Here is a 15,768-nt window from a genome sequence, read left to right on the forward strand (position 1 = left end):
GACTTTGAGTACGTGTATGCAATAACTAGGGGACTATTGGTTTCAGAAACAGTGTTTTAGTTTTTTTAAATCAACTCCATATACGAGGGGATATTTGTAAAGACTGCATGCAGTGCGCTTTTCTATTCAAATGGCCCTTTTTTCACCAGCGTTTACCCCCCCCCCCCAATATTTTATAAGAGTGCCTTGTTTTTAAACAAGTGCCCTTTAAAAAAAAAAAAAAAAAACAAGGGCTTTTTTTTTACCAGCGGCCGTTTACGGGTGCCCTTTTTGGAATTTCGCGCGACCGTCGGCCTGAAAAACGATCCGACAGTGCGCATGATCGTATCCGGTTAACAGCGCCCCCATTGGAAACTGGTACCCCCCCCCCCCCCCATGACCTTACTACGCCTCTGATAATTAATTATCTGTAAATGTGCACACAGCTAGCATGCACATTATAATGTAATGTCAATGCCATCGATTGAAGCAAGGCCAGGCCCAACCTCGTCCCCAGTGCTTACTTTATTTCCAACCGCGTTTCCAAACCCTGGATAGGAAACTTTCTTCCTGTATCCTGATTGGATACCGCAATTGGCTAGTAATGGATTTTTATCGTGTACTTGGTGCCATATATTCACAACGTGCAGTACGTGTTTTCGCGATCATTCGTCCACGCCTTCTCGAAAATACTAATTTCCTTTCCAATTTGCTCATATTAATATGAAATATGATACTGCATGTTGTCTCGATAAGATCGTAACAGTTTGATTTCAAAAATCGTGTTTTCGTAACTCACGCCGTGCTCGCGCTGCTACGAATTGACTCTGTTTTTACCCCAGACACCGCATACAAAAACAAACGCTAATGTGTAACGCATATCCAGGCACCAGACTGTTCCTCATTTGCATACGTGTGCAAAAATCTTGCACATGCAAATGATCGAATACCAGGGTGAGAGAGCAGGTAGTGGTGGGCGCGTACTGCTCGACACCCTGGGGACGAGGTTGGGCCAGGCCTAAATTAAGACCCTAGTCGCAAAGGAAATATCATACTTCAAAGGTTATAATTATCGTTCAAAAATGCCCCAATTTCCATTAATCTGAAACAGAATTGGGGAAAAAAATTGCCAAAATAATGAAATTATCGTCTCAAGTTCTTCACACTACTGGAAGACAAAAATAGTCGCAAAATCGAGAGTTGCTTTACTTCAAATTCACTGAAGCAGTGGCGTGACTATATGAAGGGGGCACGGGGGAACGTCCCCCCCCCCCCCCCCCCCAGCAGTGGTGTTTATCATTTACATTCGCCCTCATTCTTCCATCTTCCTTTCCCCTTCCTTCTCCATTCTTCATTTTCTGTTTTGCCGACAGCACCATGATTTTGCCGACAAAACTGACTAATGGGAGGTGTGACCCCCCCCCCACACACACACACACACACCCACACACACCCACCCCTGTTACTTTTTCATACCATAATGAGCCCTATCAATACTAAATCATTCCCGATATTATGAGATGCGATAATCAGCAAAGAAAAAACAGCCGTGCATAATGGCGCGCATCATGGCCCCAGGCCAAGCGAGCACGATTACAAATATATGAAAGCGTCATCAGTTGTCATGGCAACCCCAGCAATTTTCAGACAGCTTTAAGCAACTGGTGATCGCAATCATGCACAGTTCGTGGGAAAAGTCACCCAGGCGTCACTTATGTACTATATTTATTTTTCATCTATTATTTGTATTGGGGGGGGGGGTGCGGGGGATGCTGTTGTCTATTTCGTGTCCAATTTGGCGGTAATGTGTTTTGTTCTTTTGTTGAAACAAAATACTAATAGTTACAAAGCTGTTTGCCTGAAATGCTGTAATGGCCAATTTTTTGCGGAGGGGAAGGGTTTTTCCCGCGGTGTAATTTGGAAAATGACAATAATCCCCGCAATTTCATTTGGACGTAATCATTCATGCGCGAACGTAATCCTCCATTCGCGGGGGATGCACAACGAGACTTGTACTTCTCTTTTTATTTATATAATGGGTGATCAGCTCAAATAAAATACAATTTATTATAATTTCCCCGGTAACAATAAGCTTGAAAGTGTTATTTTCGAACCCATAAAATGCGTACTTCACTCTGTAACTGATGCTGGTCTTCCATCCAATGTAGGCGTATATATAGGCCAACATTGCTTTCATTTTGTGCTAAGAAATTGTGCGAAGATGATGCTGGATCAATGCTGGTTCAGGGGCCATTTCTTCGCCAAGCCGGGCCCAATTTCATAGCGCTGCTTAACAGCCGACTTTGTCCTTAACGAGCCTCCATCCATTTTATAGGGACCGTTAACACACGGATCCTAGACACCAGGATAAACGACTGTTCTGAGCTCTAGTGCAAAATGCACTCAGTGGACTTGCCTTAATTGGTTAGACGCGTGATAACGGGCATTAATACCCGTTGGCGCGTAATCGCGAATTTTCCAGATGTGCCATTGTGTTGGGTTTTGCACGACATCTAAAACGGAAATATTCATAAGACTGTAAGTAAAACTACTTGTTATTTAAGATATAATTGTTCCAAATTATTTTAAAAATAAATACTTCAGGATATAACAGATGGTATTGTGCAGTTTTTGTCGTCATAGATGAAGTGTTTACCCGTTTACCAAATTTCGTTTTTAATAAGGCTTTTAAAAAAGTTTTAGAGAGATAGGATGCCGTACCGATGAAACAAAAGCGACATTTCATTGTTCATCTTAAAGCTAAAGATATTAAGCTCGGCGTTACCATGGTTATGTAGTTATCACTTATCAGAATTCAATAATAAAGACCAAAAACGTAGGTCATGAATATTCAAAAATATAATTCGCTGGCTTGACAGACTTCGAGGCCAGATCGGGCGAAGAGCCTTGCAAATCTGAAAGCCACCGCAGGCAGTGGTCTTTGTTGAAAAGTATTCATGGTATTTGCCACCAGTACAGACCGTTATCACGCGTCTAACCGGTCTTTATCACCGTTAATACACCCCACGTGATCGAGTCTCGACCAATCAGAAGCCATCAACTCTCCAAGGCATTTATTAATGTTCTTCCGTAATACGCTTCTGAAGCCAACACCCAGAGCTAATATTCAAATTTTATGCGTGCATGCGTAAAAGCATATATCATAGCTAATGCAAGGGAGTACGAACACTTCGGTCGAATTTTTCAAATTCTGTTGGGGGTGTTTTTTCCCGCTGTGTGTCAAGAGTGTGAAGGAAGGCCACGGCAAATAAGAACTATCTCGCCGTGGTGTTTATTATCAGTACCATTGAGGACCATTCTCCATAATAAGGACCTCTGAAATCGTGTCAGTTGCTTTGGGTAGGCCTATATACTTTTTTAATCATAACGTCGCTTTGCTCACGAAGTGACAAAAACCTCCAAAATCGATAATTATTCGATTTTGAGTTCTACTAGCCATTTTATTATAGTTGTCTCAAGGAACAATTTGACCAAGTTTCAAGGCAAAATATTGTTTACTTTCTTAATTATTGTAAACAAACAATTGACAAAAAGCCTGAAATCGGTGATTTTCATTTTCACAAAGTGTAAAAAAGTGTAAAATGTTCTCACGAAGTGACAAACAGTCACCTCGTGAGCAGGGCCAGAAATTATACAATGGTCTATACGCGGCAGGATGGAAGCATACACGCGCGCGCGAACGATGTTGAAAAAGAACAGACGCGCGCGCGCTCAACTGTCGTGACGCGCAAAAGTAACAAGTTTGTTGCGTCGAAAAAAAGATTCATGATCCCACGAAGTGACAAAAACTGTGTACAAAGTAATTGGCAAAATATGGGAGCCAAAGTTCTGATGTTCTCACGAAGTGCAAAAAAGTTGTATTAATGAATTACTGTTTAATTACGAACTATTTTTAACAAACAACTATGAACTAACAAAGAGCAAATCATATCCTATCGGACAATGTAAACAATTCCGAATTATGTTACTGCAAAATGGTCGAAAATGTCCTTTGAAAAAAATGAATAACTTCAAATGCGATTATCTCAGAATGAACTTTTGTCAAATTTTGAGGTTTTTGTCACTTCGTGGGCAAAGCGAAGATAAGTTGCAGGCGCAGACATTTTGAATGGGCAAAATTGGAGGATAATGGATAATTAAGTCTCCAAAATAATATACATCCAGGAAAAAAAATCGTTAAAAATTATCCCGACTGTTATACGTCAATGTACGAAGACCTTATCGTTAATTGTCTGAAATATTGTGATTGCGACCGGAACCATCAATTATATTAGACTTGGTATGATATTTGTTCTTGCAACATTTCGTTCTTATTCGATCACGTTTCGCAATTATTGACACACAGGTAGTGTAAATTTACAGGTAAGACAATGGGGGAAATTGTCCGTTTGATTGGCACTTTATTGGGGCTCTAGATCCAATATTTGTCCGCTGGGAAAACATTCATGGAAACGTTGGTCATCAAAGTCGGCACCTTGTGCAGGTAAAATTGGATAAGGCGCTCCCGTACCTTGCGGAACTGAGAGAAACAATTTCCGCAGGCAATTACATGCATTTTGCATGCAAAGCAGAGGACTAAGATTCTAGACACCTTAACCCTAAAAGAACTCAACCATTAAACCCCAACGGCATGTTTTGTTGGAATCCGTCAGGATGGGCACAGTACCCCTAAACTGACAGTCTTTTACATTTGGTTGGCACACCTCAAGAATCATGTCAGGAATATGTGTGTGCAGTTTCCCATATGGTGTTGGAATTTGCCAAGAAGAATATGGTTCCTAGTAAATCATGACTTGATGGTTTGTTTTATAATCGATTACATCGATACCTTTGTATCGATAAATCAATATCGTTTGGTTATCGATACCTTACCACTTTTACTACTCATGTTTTTTGTTATTTTGTTCTTGTCCTGTATTTAAAAAATAAAATGAATGTATAGGCCTAAGCAAAAAATCCTCACCCCAACCATGTCCATATTGCGTATGTTCTGAATCGTATACCTTAGTGGGTGCTTTTTGTGAAAAATCTGCGGTCGGTCCATCTTGTGGCTTTCCGGATCCGAGACGAGCGGCAAATACTGTCTATGCATGATACTACATCAAGGGGGGAGCCAAGGGGTGCTTGAGGTTGCTAGCTAATGCCCCCCCCCCCCCTTCCACCCTGACCGACCAATGTTATTTAAATAATGGGAATATCCCAAATTTCCTTTAGTTCCCTGAGTAACGTCATCACTCAAATCATTATCGCAAATCTTGTTTCAGTTTCAGGTTTTTAGTCTTGTTACGTGTGTTGGCTTGAACATCCCAGCAAAACCCTTTTGGAAAATAACAATCCGCTACTACAGGGTGAGTCCAAAAAAAATATATATTTCATATTTTAAAAAATATGCAGCACCAAAAATAATTATGACTGGTAAGCCAATTTAATAAACTACTTGTAGATGAAAAAATTACTTCAATTGCTCAATCCGTTCAAATCATATCACCATTTAAACGAAATTACCCTAAAATCTGTTTCGTCCAAAAGTGCGATTGCAAGAAATGCTTTTGCAACTGTCTTTAACATCACCAGCGATAAAAACCTGTTTAAAAGTTTTAAAATATTCAACAAAGTTGAAGGCCCGTCTTTAAAATAATTTAAAAAAAAGAAGAATTTTATAAATCCTATTCTTAGCCAAAGCAAGGTTGTAAACTTATGTGTTTGTACAGTCTGTTGCTGAAACCATTATTCTGTGTCATTTTCTTTGTTGTTCCAAACAGTCAGAACACACAATAAATTGCTTTTTTGGACGAAACTGATTTTAGGGTTGCTTCGTTTAAATAGTGATAAAATGTTAATGTGTAGAGCAATTGAAATAATTTTCTCACTTAAAAGTAGTTTAATAAATGGGCTTCCAAGTAATATAGGCCTAATTAATTTTGGTGCTACATATTTTTGTTTATATTGAAATGTATTTCTTTGGTTTGGGGCTCCGCTTTATTTGACTCGCCCGGTATACTAGCAGGCCAACATGGATAGTCACTTACAATAATAGACATCCGTCAGGTGTGAACGGAATGTTCTCGGATTTTTTTAACAAAATCTTCCAGGTTTATGATTTAGAAATGAAATATGAAAATTATTTGTGTGAACGTAATGAAGTAAATTATCTTATTTTTGTGTGCATTAATATTGCATGGAATCAAATAAAAGATTCTATATAGCGAAATATTTTATTTGCATTAAAGGGCCACTAAGTCCTGAAATTCCCAACAAATGCATGTTTTGGATTGTTTGCTAATCATTATTTCAAACGTCTGGTTGAAAGGAAACCAACCTAATGTTTTACCGTTCTGGAGAAAGGACGGAAAACACCGGTTGTTGACATCGTTAAACGTTTTTCCTGTCGTTTTCAGTCAATGTACGATACACGTTGTGTGTGTCACATAATTCGCTCTTTTCACACTTCCGCCATGGGCATGCAGAGCCTCGATCTGGCAACTGTACACAATAAATATAGCCGATTCAGTGATTCCCGTGTCAGGGTTAAGATCAATGAAATGGATATTTTTATTGTGTAAAGTTGCCAGATCGAGGCTCTGCATGCCCAATGGTGGAGCATGAAACAGCGAACTACACTTGGAAGTATTCCAGGACACAGTGTCCCTTTTAACGATTTGCGGGGAAAAAATGTATCAAAATATAGGCATGACATCAGCCAAAAACTCTTTGTGTGGCGCCATAATATGGCGCCACAATTTATATGAAGAAGAAAAAAAGAACCTATTGAGGTGTAAAAAAAAAAAAAAAAAAACGAGACGAGTCAACGGCCGGTGCATGTTGCATGCAAGCCTTCAATATTCACTGCCTCCTCGACTCCTGCAGTCAACGCTGGCGACTTCCGCGAGATGACCCAAGTCTCGTATCATCTTTATTACAGATACATGTACATAATTAAATATGGCTGGGCCAGGACCGAGGACAATGTGCGAACTCAATATCCGTTCTGCTGGCGCGTGTTGAATCATTGTCCGCCTGGAAACAAAATCACGAAGGGGAAAAAGTATCGATTTTTTATTGTGGAGGGCAATTTCCAAGCAACAAGTCCCAGTGGATGGTAGTGGTCATTGTTGTTGTATACAAGAGGTAGTTCGGGTTAGAAACAAAATGGCGGCCGGGTTTTTTTGTATATTGGCAACAAGTTGTTCCCGGTACAGTCGGGCAGTCGTTGGTGTATATATTACTGGTATTTCATCTTGAAGTCAGTGGTAAATGTCTTTTTCGTCTGGTTTCTTTGGGGTTTTTTTCAGATCACGTTTAATGACGAGATAATTACAACCCGTCAAGATTTCAGGCGAATGTTTTTCACGATGACGCAATGCAAACTAGCAATGGGCCTTATGCGCGAGTTGGCCATTTTTGTAGTGTTCCCTGAATGTACATGTATTTAATAAATTGTGAACTGTCGAATGGGATGGTACCAGACTATTGATTCACTATAGCTACTTTCATTTTTTTTTTAATGTGGCTTAAAACATTATAGAGTACATGTATGTTTAAACACAAGTGTTAAATTATTCATCAGAGCAGACCGGTATTAATAATATTTGTAACGTCATTGCTTTCATTTCTCTACACAAGTTCCAAAAATAAAGATTCTACCTCACTCGCAATCCAATATGGCCGCAGTGGAGGCTCTACGGGGGGGGGGGGGCTTTAGCCTCCCCCCCCAAAAAAAAAAAAAATCCCTAAAAAAATGCACTAGCAAAATTTTAGAATGTGACGTACATGCGAACGGCCTCCCCCTAAATAAATTGTCGTGAGAAGGGTGCATTTGTACACTTTTAGCTAATATAGTGTGCCTGATGTAGGATTTTATTAGCGCTCCCTATTGAAAATATGGATCCCCCCCCTTGATTTTCGGAGGCCTAAGTGTCCGGAGAAAATAACCGGTCTACATTTCTGCATGTATACCTGATTCTGGATCCACCCTGCTAGCAATATTGGCTCTAAAACCGCGCCTATATAATGTCCTTCTCGTGAATAAGGCCCATGACTGATAAATATTTCTGTACTGGACGCCAAATTATTCCAATATCATGACGAGTCTGGGTACCAGACCTTGTACCTTGATAGAGAAGTTGTGAATCTAAGGATTCATTTTCACCCCTAGATTCTTTTCAAAAGTATACTCTGAAAAAATTCACTCGACTCGAATTTAAAAAAAAATGAAATTTCACTCGAATCGAGTTAAACTCGCTAAATCCAATTGAACTGCATGACGATTTAGAGTGAATTTCATTCCGTCGAACTGTTCGAGGTTCTCACGAGTTTAGACGGAATTGATTATTTTTGAAAAGTATTTCAATCTGAAATCAGAGTGATTCTAACTCTAAATCGTCAAATCCTTAGTTTTTTTCTTGGAAATTAGAGAGTTTTCCCTTCCTTTAATTTGTAGCACTTACCCAAGTATTTATTCGGATATTTACTACAACATGTCTTCTTTTTTTAAATAAAATGAGAAAATAGTCAATGTACGAACTCGTGATTACTGAACATCAAACGAAGAAAACGATAGGGTTCTATGGTAAACAATTTTATCCGTGAAAAAAGGACATTCACTTCAAACACTTTACATTGAACATCTGTGATAATTAATCATGAAAGGCATGAGCGACGTTGAAAAATAAGCAGAATAAGTGACGGTAAATGATTGTAGTATATTGTTTTTGTTCCTGTTGCTATTTTCAAGAAGTTATGTCTTGAATTTGAACTCCACATCGATAATTGTGTGTCAAAGAATGTGCATTTCCAAAAACTATATACAGGGTAAGTCAAAAAGAAAGTGACTGGATTAATGATTTGCCCTTTATAATTAAATTTGATACACCAATGAAACATGTATTTAATGAGCATGTTCTTCCACTCATGTGAGAAAAAGAATTACTAAAATTGATTCATTAGAAGTTATGTATGATTTACTGAAAGAAGCCATTTTGACAGCTGTCCATTGAATGCCTAATGCTTTGAAACTATCATAGTGAGAACCAGAGATTACACACAGGCATTCAAATACAAACGCGATACTTTTTTTTAATAATTTAAGTCAAGACTGAAACGTAATTTTCATTGTCAGATTTGGCGTTTTGAATATGAGGAACAAATCCTGTCTTTTTCTGAAATGAGATTGGTGATTTTGCCAGTTTTCGTTCATTCATGGTGGTAGGAAAACCACCATAGCTTTACTTTTGACAACGCTTAGCCTATCGGTAAATGATCAGTGGTGGACAGCTAAAATGTTGTGGTATTTCTGTAAAAAAAATAATAATAACTTGTGAATAAAGTGTACAAATTACGTGAATAGTATACTTTTTAATATTCTATATGTTATTTTCATTGCGAGCCACATTTTTTTTCTATTAAGCTCGGTCACTTTTTGACTCGCCCTGTAGTCGGGGTTGATTAAACATTTCGTATCCCATGCAGCATGAAATCCCTGAGAATCATCATTTAAAAACTGTACTGATTGAACGATTCAATTTTTGGGGAGCAAAGTTCTCTTCCGGTCACCAACGTCCGCCACGCTTGTACGGCACATCGTTGAAGCCAGTCCACTGACTCGGACAATAAACTTACGGCGAAACCATCATGCCATACAAAAAGCCAAATTGGATGTCATGTGTTAATTTCCTGCGCGATTATTAACGACGCTGGAATTCAAATTGGGGAGACAAAAGAGTTGGATCATAATACCTGCCAATAACCCGCCATTAACCCGTCTGTGCATGTTTGATGTTCATAATTGAATGACGTATTTGAGAAATTCATCATCAGAGTTGACGCGTGTGCTATAACCCGCATCGTCCATCGTTCAAATCAGTCGAATCACAATCTGTAATAAACTTATTGTTTGTAACACGTTGCCTGTCCGCCTTTTTTATGCATTCAATTTTTATTGGCTAGTATTTAATTCGTCCACTGTTTCTTGCACTTGTTCGATTGACTGTATTGTTTTGTATACAGTTCACATAATTAGCTGGTTAATATCGCTATAACGCATGAGCTTCGGAGAGAAAATTATGGAAAATAAATACCACACATTAATGACCAATTTCTCAGACCTTGTCCTTCGGTCGATGAGTTTAAATGCCACCGTAAATCTGCTAGAAATCGGGAAAGTCCATGCGGTTTTTTTTCTCACACCAATAATCCATAGTAAAATTCACCCTTTTAACTTATTTATGACTCGATACAACTCGATACAACACAAATTCCAACAAACAAATCCAAGCGAAGAGATAATGCGAACTTGACGTTTGGGATTATTGGCGTCTACTCTGCGAGAACTGAGCTATTGTCGGGCCGCGAAAAATTCCAAATTTGCAGAGTAATTATTCCATATCAGAAAGCCAATTTTTTGTTTGATGTCTTATCAAACGTGAATAAAACTTGCATCGTCAGGGGGAAAAAGGAATAAAATCACATTTGTTGGGGTGAAACGCGAAAATAGAAATAAGACACTATATTTTTACAGTGCAGGATTTAAGGGTATTAGAAAAAAATATAAGACCTTTTTTATTTTGTTCGACCAAAGGATTCTACTCAAACCAACCAATTAACGCCATATACAATGAAGTTGTTTTAACGGACAGAAAGAAGACATTTGAATAATCAGTAGCGGATTGGGGGGATCGCACCCCCCCCCCCCCCCTGCCCATTTAGCCGCTGACTAATGTTATGAAACAAAATGGGGCCAAAAATAATAAATGGAATGATACAATTCCTACTTTGTTTCTCAAATTGCATTAGAATGCACGGGAAAGCATCGAAGATTACAAAAAAAATCCAGGGGTAGGCCCCGGACCACACTAGCAAGGCACGCCTTTACTCAAATCCCCCGGCCCCCTAACCTTCATACCAACCCCCGTATTCTTGAAAGCTAGATCCGCCCCTGATGATGATTCTATGGTCGACCCCATACATTATACCAAGCCTTGCCCAAACTTGAGGCTACGACGGCACGACGTTTTCTATATATTTACAGCCAAACTTTACATTCTAATACAATGCTGTGGAGTGAACGATGTTGCAAAGAACAAGAAAAGCATTCAGCAAAATCATTGCCCCTTTTTCCCCTGAATTTGTGTCTTTGCTGAGCGGAGAATACAACCATGTAGACGTAAAATCCAAGCATTGGCCTACTACATTTTTAGCGACATTTTGTTTATTTCCATGCAGTCGACAACTACTTAGATATACCCACAGTTGTTGGGGTTTTTTTCATTAAAAAGTTTGTTCTTTTTGAGTGAGATTTTCAAAAACTGTAATTTATTCTCTTCTCAAAAAGAGGCAACTAATTCTACAGCGAAAGATTCGAGTCTTCAATAAAAATTAGCCCCATCTTCATTCCATCGCTATATACATTTTATACGAAAGGAATACGCGAACATTTGCAGATAAATAAGAATGAGTTACCGGGAAAATTGGTGTGTTTGCTTTTTAGAGAAAACTCACCATCAGGATGATTTCCGAAGCGTGCCTTGCTGCTGTGGTCGTGGGTTTGACGCGACGCGTCATTTCGTTATCCCCGCTGGTGTTTTCCTTCGGAGCAAGTGGACAAAACAACCTCGCCTCGGTGGCGATTCGGAGATCCTTTCGTTCTGAAACTCTCTTGGGTGTCGAACTTTGTGTTCAAAATAGCAGCAGGAGTTAATTTACACGCTAATTTGGAAGTGTTTTCGGTGATTCTTTGACAGCGTCCGGCGCTAGGCAATCATCCTTCGTTTATTTCGCCGCCGGTGGCACTTGACAGGCGTTAATGTCGTCCGAGATGGTGTCCGCTTGTGTCAGCAGGTTTGTCTGCAGGGCGCGGTGCAATTACCAGCATGTCGCGGCGACGACTGCACTACCCGCATTCACCTGTTGACAGCGGCAGAATCATAAGGTGGACGATTCCTATTGGTCCAACCTCCGAACGCGCTGCGGCGTGAGTGGGCCAATCAGAGCCCGTGTTCTACCCGAGCGTGCGTCGCGTCACACAGGGTATGTTCTTGACTATCCAAATAGAAGGCGTTCACACTTGAACAACCGAAGTAAACATTTCCTTTCGTAGAACGGAAATCAATTCGATATATTTAATATGTGGTTTCCATTTGAGCAGAAAAAGAAGACTTTAATGCAAAGTAATAACTGCCTTGCTGTGGACAAATTTGAAAATGGATTTCTTTTATTATCGCATTTTGTCTGTAATGGCAAGATTTGACATAAGCGTTTGTTGAATTTACACAATGAATACTTACTGAACAAATGGCCTTAAAGATGTATCCCCCTGCCATTTCCGAGTTTCACCTCCAAAAATAGATGAGTTTCACCTCTAAAAGTATATATATATATTTCAATTGCTATTTTCCTATAGAAATATAAACGTTATTCACATATGAATAACACATCGAACTGAAAAATCCACCGACGTTTAGATATTTAATTATTTCTTCATAAAAAAAACCTAATAATTGGCTGCTATTGACTATTATTCGGCTCTCGTAGGGCGGGTTCATTTGTGTGAAAAATAAAAGCCCTTTTTCAGAGGGTTAAGACGCCCAAAATCAGAATAAAGTAGATATTCCGTTAAAACAAACGAGCAATTCGTTAGTAGAAAAACAGAGTATGGGTTGTGCATCTTCAACTTAGCCTATTCCTAAAGATGAACAGCAGGTTATAAAAGACGGATCACGTTTGAAAGTTTCCATTAGAAATACTGCATATTTTTTTATTTACAATGAAATATAAACTGAACAAATCCTAGAGTTAACCACGATAAACATAGTGAAGTTATAAATGTTACGATTTGCTGTATACCATTGCCATTAAAAATAGGCTGTTAATAGGTCCGATTTCCATTAATGTGCCGCCGATAGGCCTAAATGGAGGTTTATTATTTGTAATATATAGTCGAGGTAGTAAATAATTAAGCGGAAAAATACCCACTCAAAAAACACACAACACGGTATAATCGAATGACGGCACAATGTGCAGCTGAAGCAAAATACAATTAAGGTTTGTATTTAATAAATGGAAGGTTTGGGCCGGTACTTTGCATATTTTGTATTAATATTACAATTTTTTATCAACACTGGCCGAGAATTTAGGTGGTGGGAAAAAGGATTCAGTATCTTTGCATTTAAGACAGTGAAACTCCCTTCAGGGGCCAACGGAGATGGGATTGTGAAATTGAAAAATAGAATCATATGAATTCATAAATGCCTCATACAATAATCCTACATGCTCTATTTTGAATATTCCGATTTGATATCGGATTATGGACATAATAGTTACTATTAAAAAGTGTTGGATTTAAGCTACTACGTCACATTCACACTGAAATATGCCAATGAAATGTTTTGGTTACCATGGTAAATGTTTACCTTAATTTGATTATTGGCAAAATCTTGCGAAGCCGAAGTTTTCAGGGCATTCCTTTATACAAAAAGTGAACAATGTTACTTAAATGTAAAGTTAAGTCATTATTTAACATTTTGGTCATCTTTGATCTTAATTTTTTTTTTAACTTCAGAGGCAAGTTTTTTTTTCTTGGGAACATCGACCTAAACGTCACAACCTGATCTGCATGACCCTTGACCCGTGAAGGCGATTTGCCTTTTATTTCCTGGGTGCACACCTGTAAATAAATTATCATAGAAACCAATGATACCCCCCCCCCCCCTCACAAATTCGGGACAAACACTCAAAAGTCTCACAGGTGATCAAGCCATATATCAAAATGAAATTTAGTTTACCCTCTTTCACTTTCTGCCAATGTTTGGGGTGATTTTTCTCTCCAAAGATGATCACTCCTAAACGCAGTCTTGAAGCCCATCGCCATTTTGAAAATTGATCCCTCCACTCCATTGCAAAATAGAGCGATTTTTAGGTCCAAGCAGGGAGCCTTTATTTCTACAAAACCTTAGGTACAGGGGCCACAAACCTCTCTATCAAGAGAAAACCGACAGTACACAAATCGCGATTTGGCCGGAGCAGGCAACTGGGTGCCTCTGTACTGGTCTGCACCCTTCTGGAAGCCTGACCTGCAATACGGCTTTGACTTGCGACGTTTCAGTTAGTTGTGAAGGCGTTGAATGGAAACAAAGATTTCGCTTCAGACACCATGTGCATCATCAAAATGCACAAGTTACAGGCAGGATTCTAACCCGCACCCCCATCTTTATTGTTCTGATATATTGATTGCGATTTTTGAATGTTTTCCTGTGCAAGTTGTCGTTCATTCATCGAGGTGGGAAAACGTCCATATTCATTGTACTCAATGGATATTCATCAGTTCGTAGAACGGTAAATTATCAGTGGTGGACAGCCGAGTTTTGCGATCTTGTTTTTCTTGAAATAGACATAACTTTTTTTAGTGAAATAGAACAAGCCAAATAGTTTTAAAATATTTTTCAAATTCGGTCACTTTGAAATTGACTCGCCCTGTATTTGGAACTCCAGTATTTTTAATGACACAGGACCAAGCTTTTGCCACACAATTGGAATAGCCTTGATATTCAAGCCTATCATTCCATTTGAAAGCCGTTATTGACTGCACGCTCATTAGCTACCAATCAATACATCTTCTATCAGCTGAAGGCTGACTAAATTAAGAATATGCAGTGGGTATTAAAAAAGGTAATCCAGAAATAATGGGTTAAATAAATAGCGATCTTTTCTTTCTCTGATACCGGAATTTTGCCATGTTGAGCTGATGACAATGCTTTGTTTGGTTTACATTTTGACTGAAAATCTTTGAAAAGATTTCAATGTATTAATCATGAAACATGATATTTCATTTATGCTCAAACACCTAAGTCTAAGATGTAGGTGTTTGTGCATAAAATGAAATATCATGTTTCATGATTTATAAATTGAAATCTTTTCAAAGAGTTTCGGTTTATTCATTTCAATAATAACCACCCCAAGGAAAATTTAAACCAAACAAAGCATGGTCATCAGCTCAACTTGGCAAAATTCCGGGATCGGAGAAAGAAGAGATCTTTTATTCGAAATGAAGCTTTTTATGACTAACACCACCTTTTTTAATTCCGTTGAAATTTGAAAATGTGCCGACGAGATACTAAATCAGTATACATACAGGAATGACCAGAAACGTACAAAGAAATAATTTAATAAGTGACAACACTTAATTTTCCTCATATTTGTCGTGACTAAACCATTATAACCATTCTAGTGCGTCCAAACAATTTTGCAGTTATTTTCCATGGTAGTCGCATAAAATGTATTGTTGAAATAGATAGCTTAAAAATTGCTTCTCTGCCTGCGGGTTTTTCACAAAACATGATGCTCTCTTAATACAGAGACAGTGGTCTCGATAAGGTGATACAACTTTCACCAGTCTAGTCCAGCATATACGTGAAAAGCACGAAACTTCACAGAAACATTTTTTCCAGACGTGAATGCCATGCATGGCAAATGAACTCAGCCTTTCAAAGGCGTGGCAGCCATTTTAAAAAATATGAGGGGGGGGGACTATTGTGCACACTAATGTAATTTTCAAATTCTGTTGCCGATTTCTTACCCAAAAAAGTGTAAACTTTGTGTACATCGTTATTTAACTGCTGGATATAGTACACTCTTAAAACAACTTAGTCAAAATATTGACTGGTTTTCCTAGTTATTGAAAATTGACTAGGAATTTAGTTAAACATGCACAGTTTCATACTTTAAAAAAATGTAAGGGGGGTTTTTGTGCACACTGCTGTTATTTTCAAATTCTGT

The 15,768-nt window shown here is 38.6% G+C and overlaps 1 protein-coding gene across 1 annotated transcript in view; it reads right to left on the minus strand.

The window, feature by feature from the left end:
- The window catches only part of LOC119735776 (adhesion G protein-coupled receptor L1-like), a 63,041-nt gene extending 51,159 nt beyond the window's left edge, over window positions 1-11,882 (minus strand). Inside the window, exon 1 of the mRNA XM_038209704.1 lies at window positions 11,497-11,882. Within this exon, the coding sequence (XP_038065632.1) occupies window positions 11,497-11,559 (63 nt within the window). The 5' untranslated portion in view covers window positions 11,560-11,882. The remainder of the gene's footprint in view (window positions 1-11,496) is intronic.
- Window positions 11,883-15,768: the final 3,886 nt, after the last annotated feature.

The sequence above is a fragment of the Patiria miniata genome, unplaced genomic scaffold (genome assembly GCF_015706575.1).
Source record: "Patiria miniata isolate m_02_andy unplaced genomic scaffold, ASM1570657v1 HiC_scaffold_10, whole genome shotgun sequence".
NCBI classification, from domain to species: Eukaryota; Metazoa; Echinodermata; class Asteroidea; order Valvatida; family Asterinidae; genus Patiria; species Patiria miniata.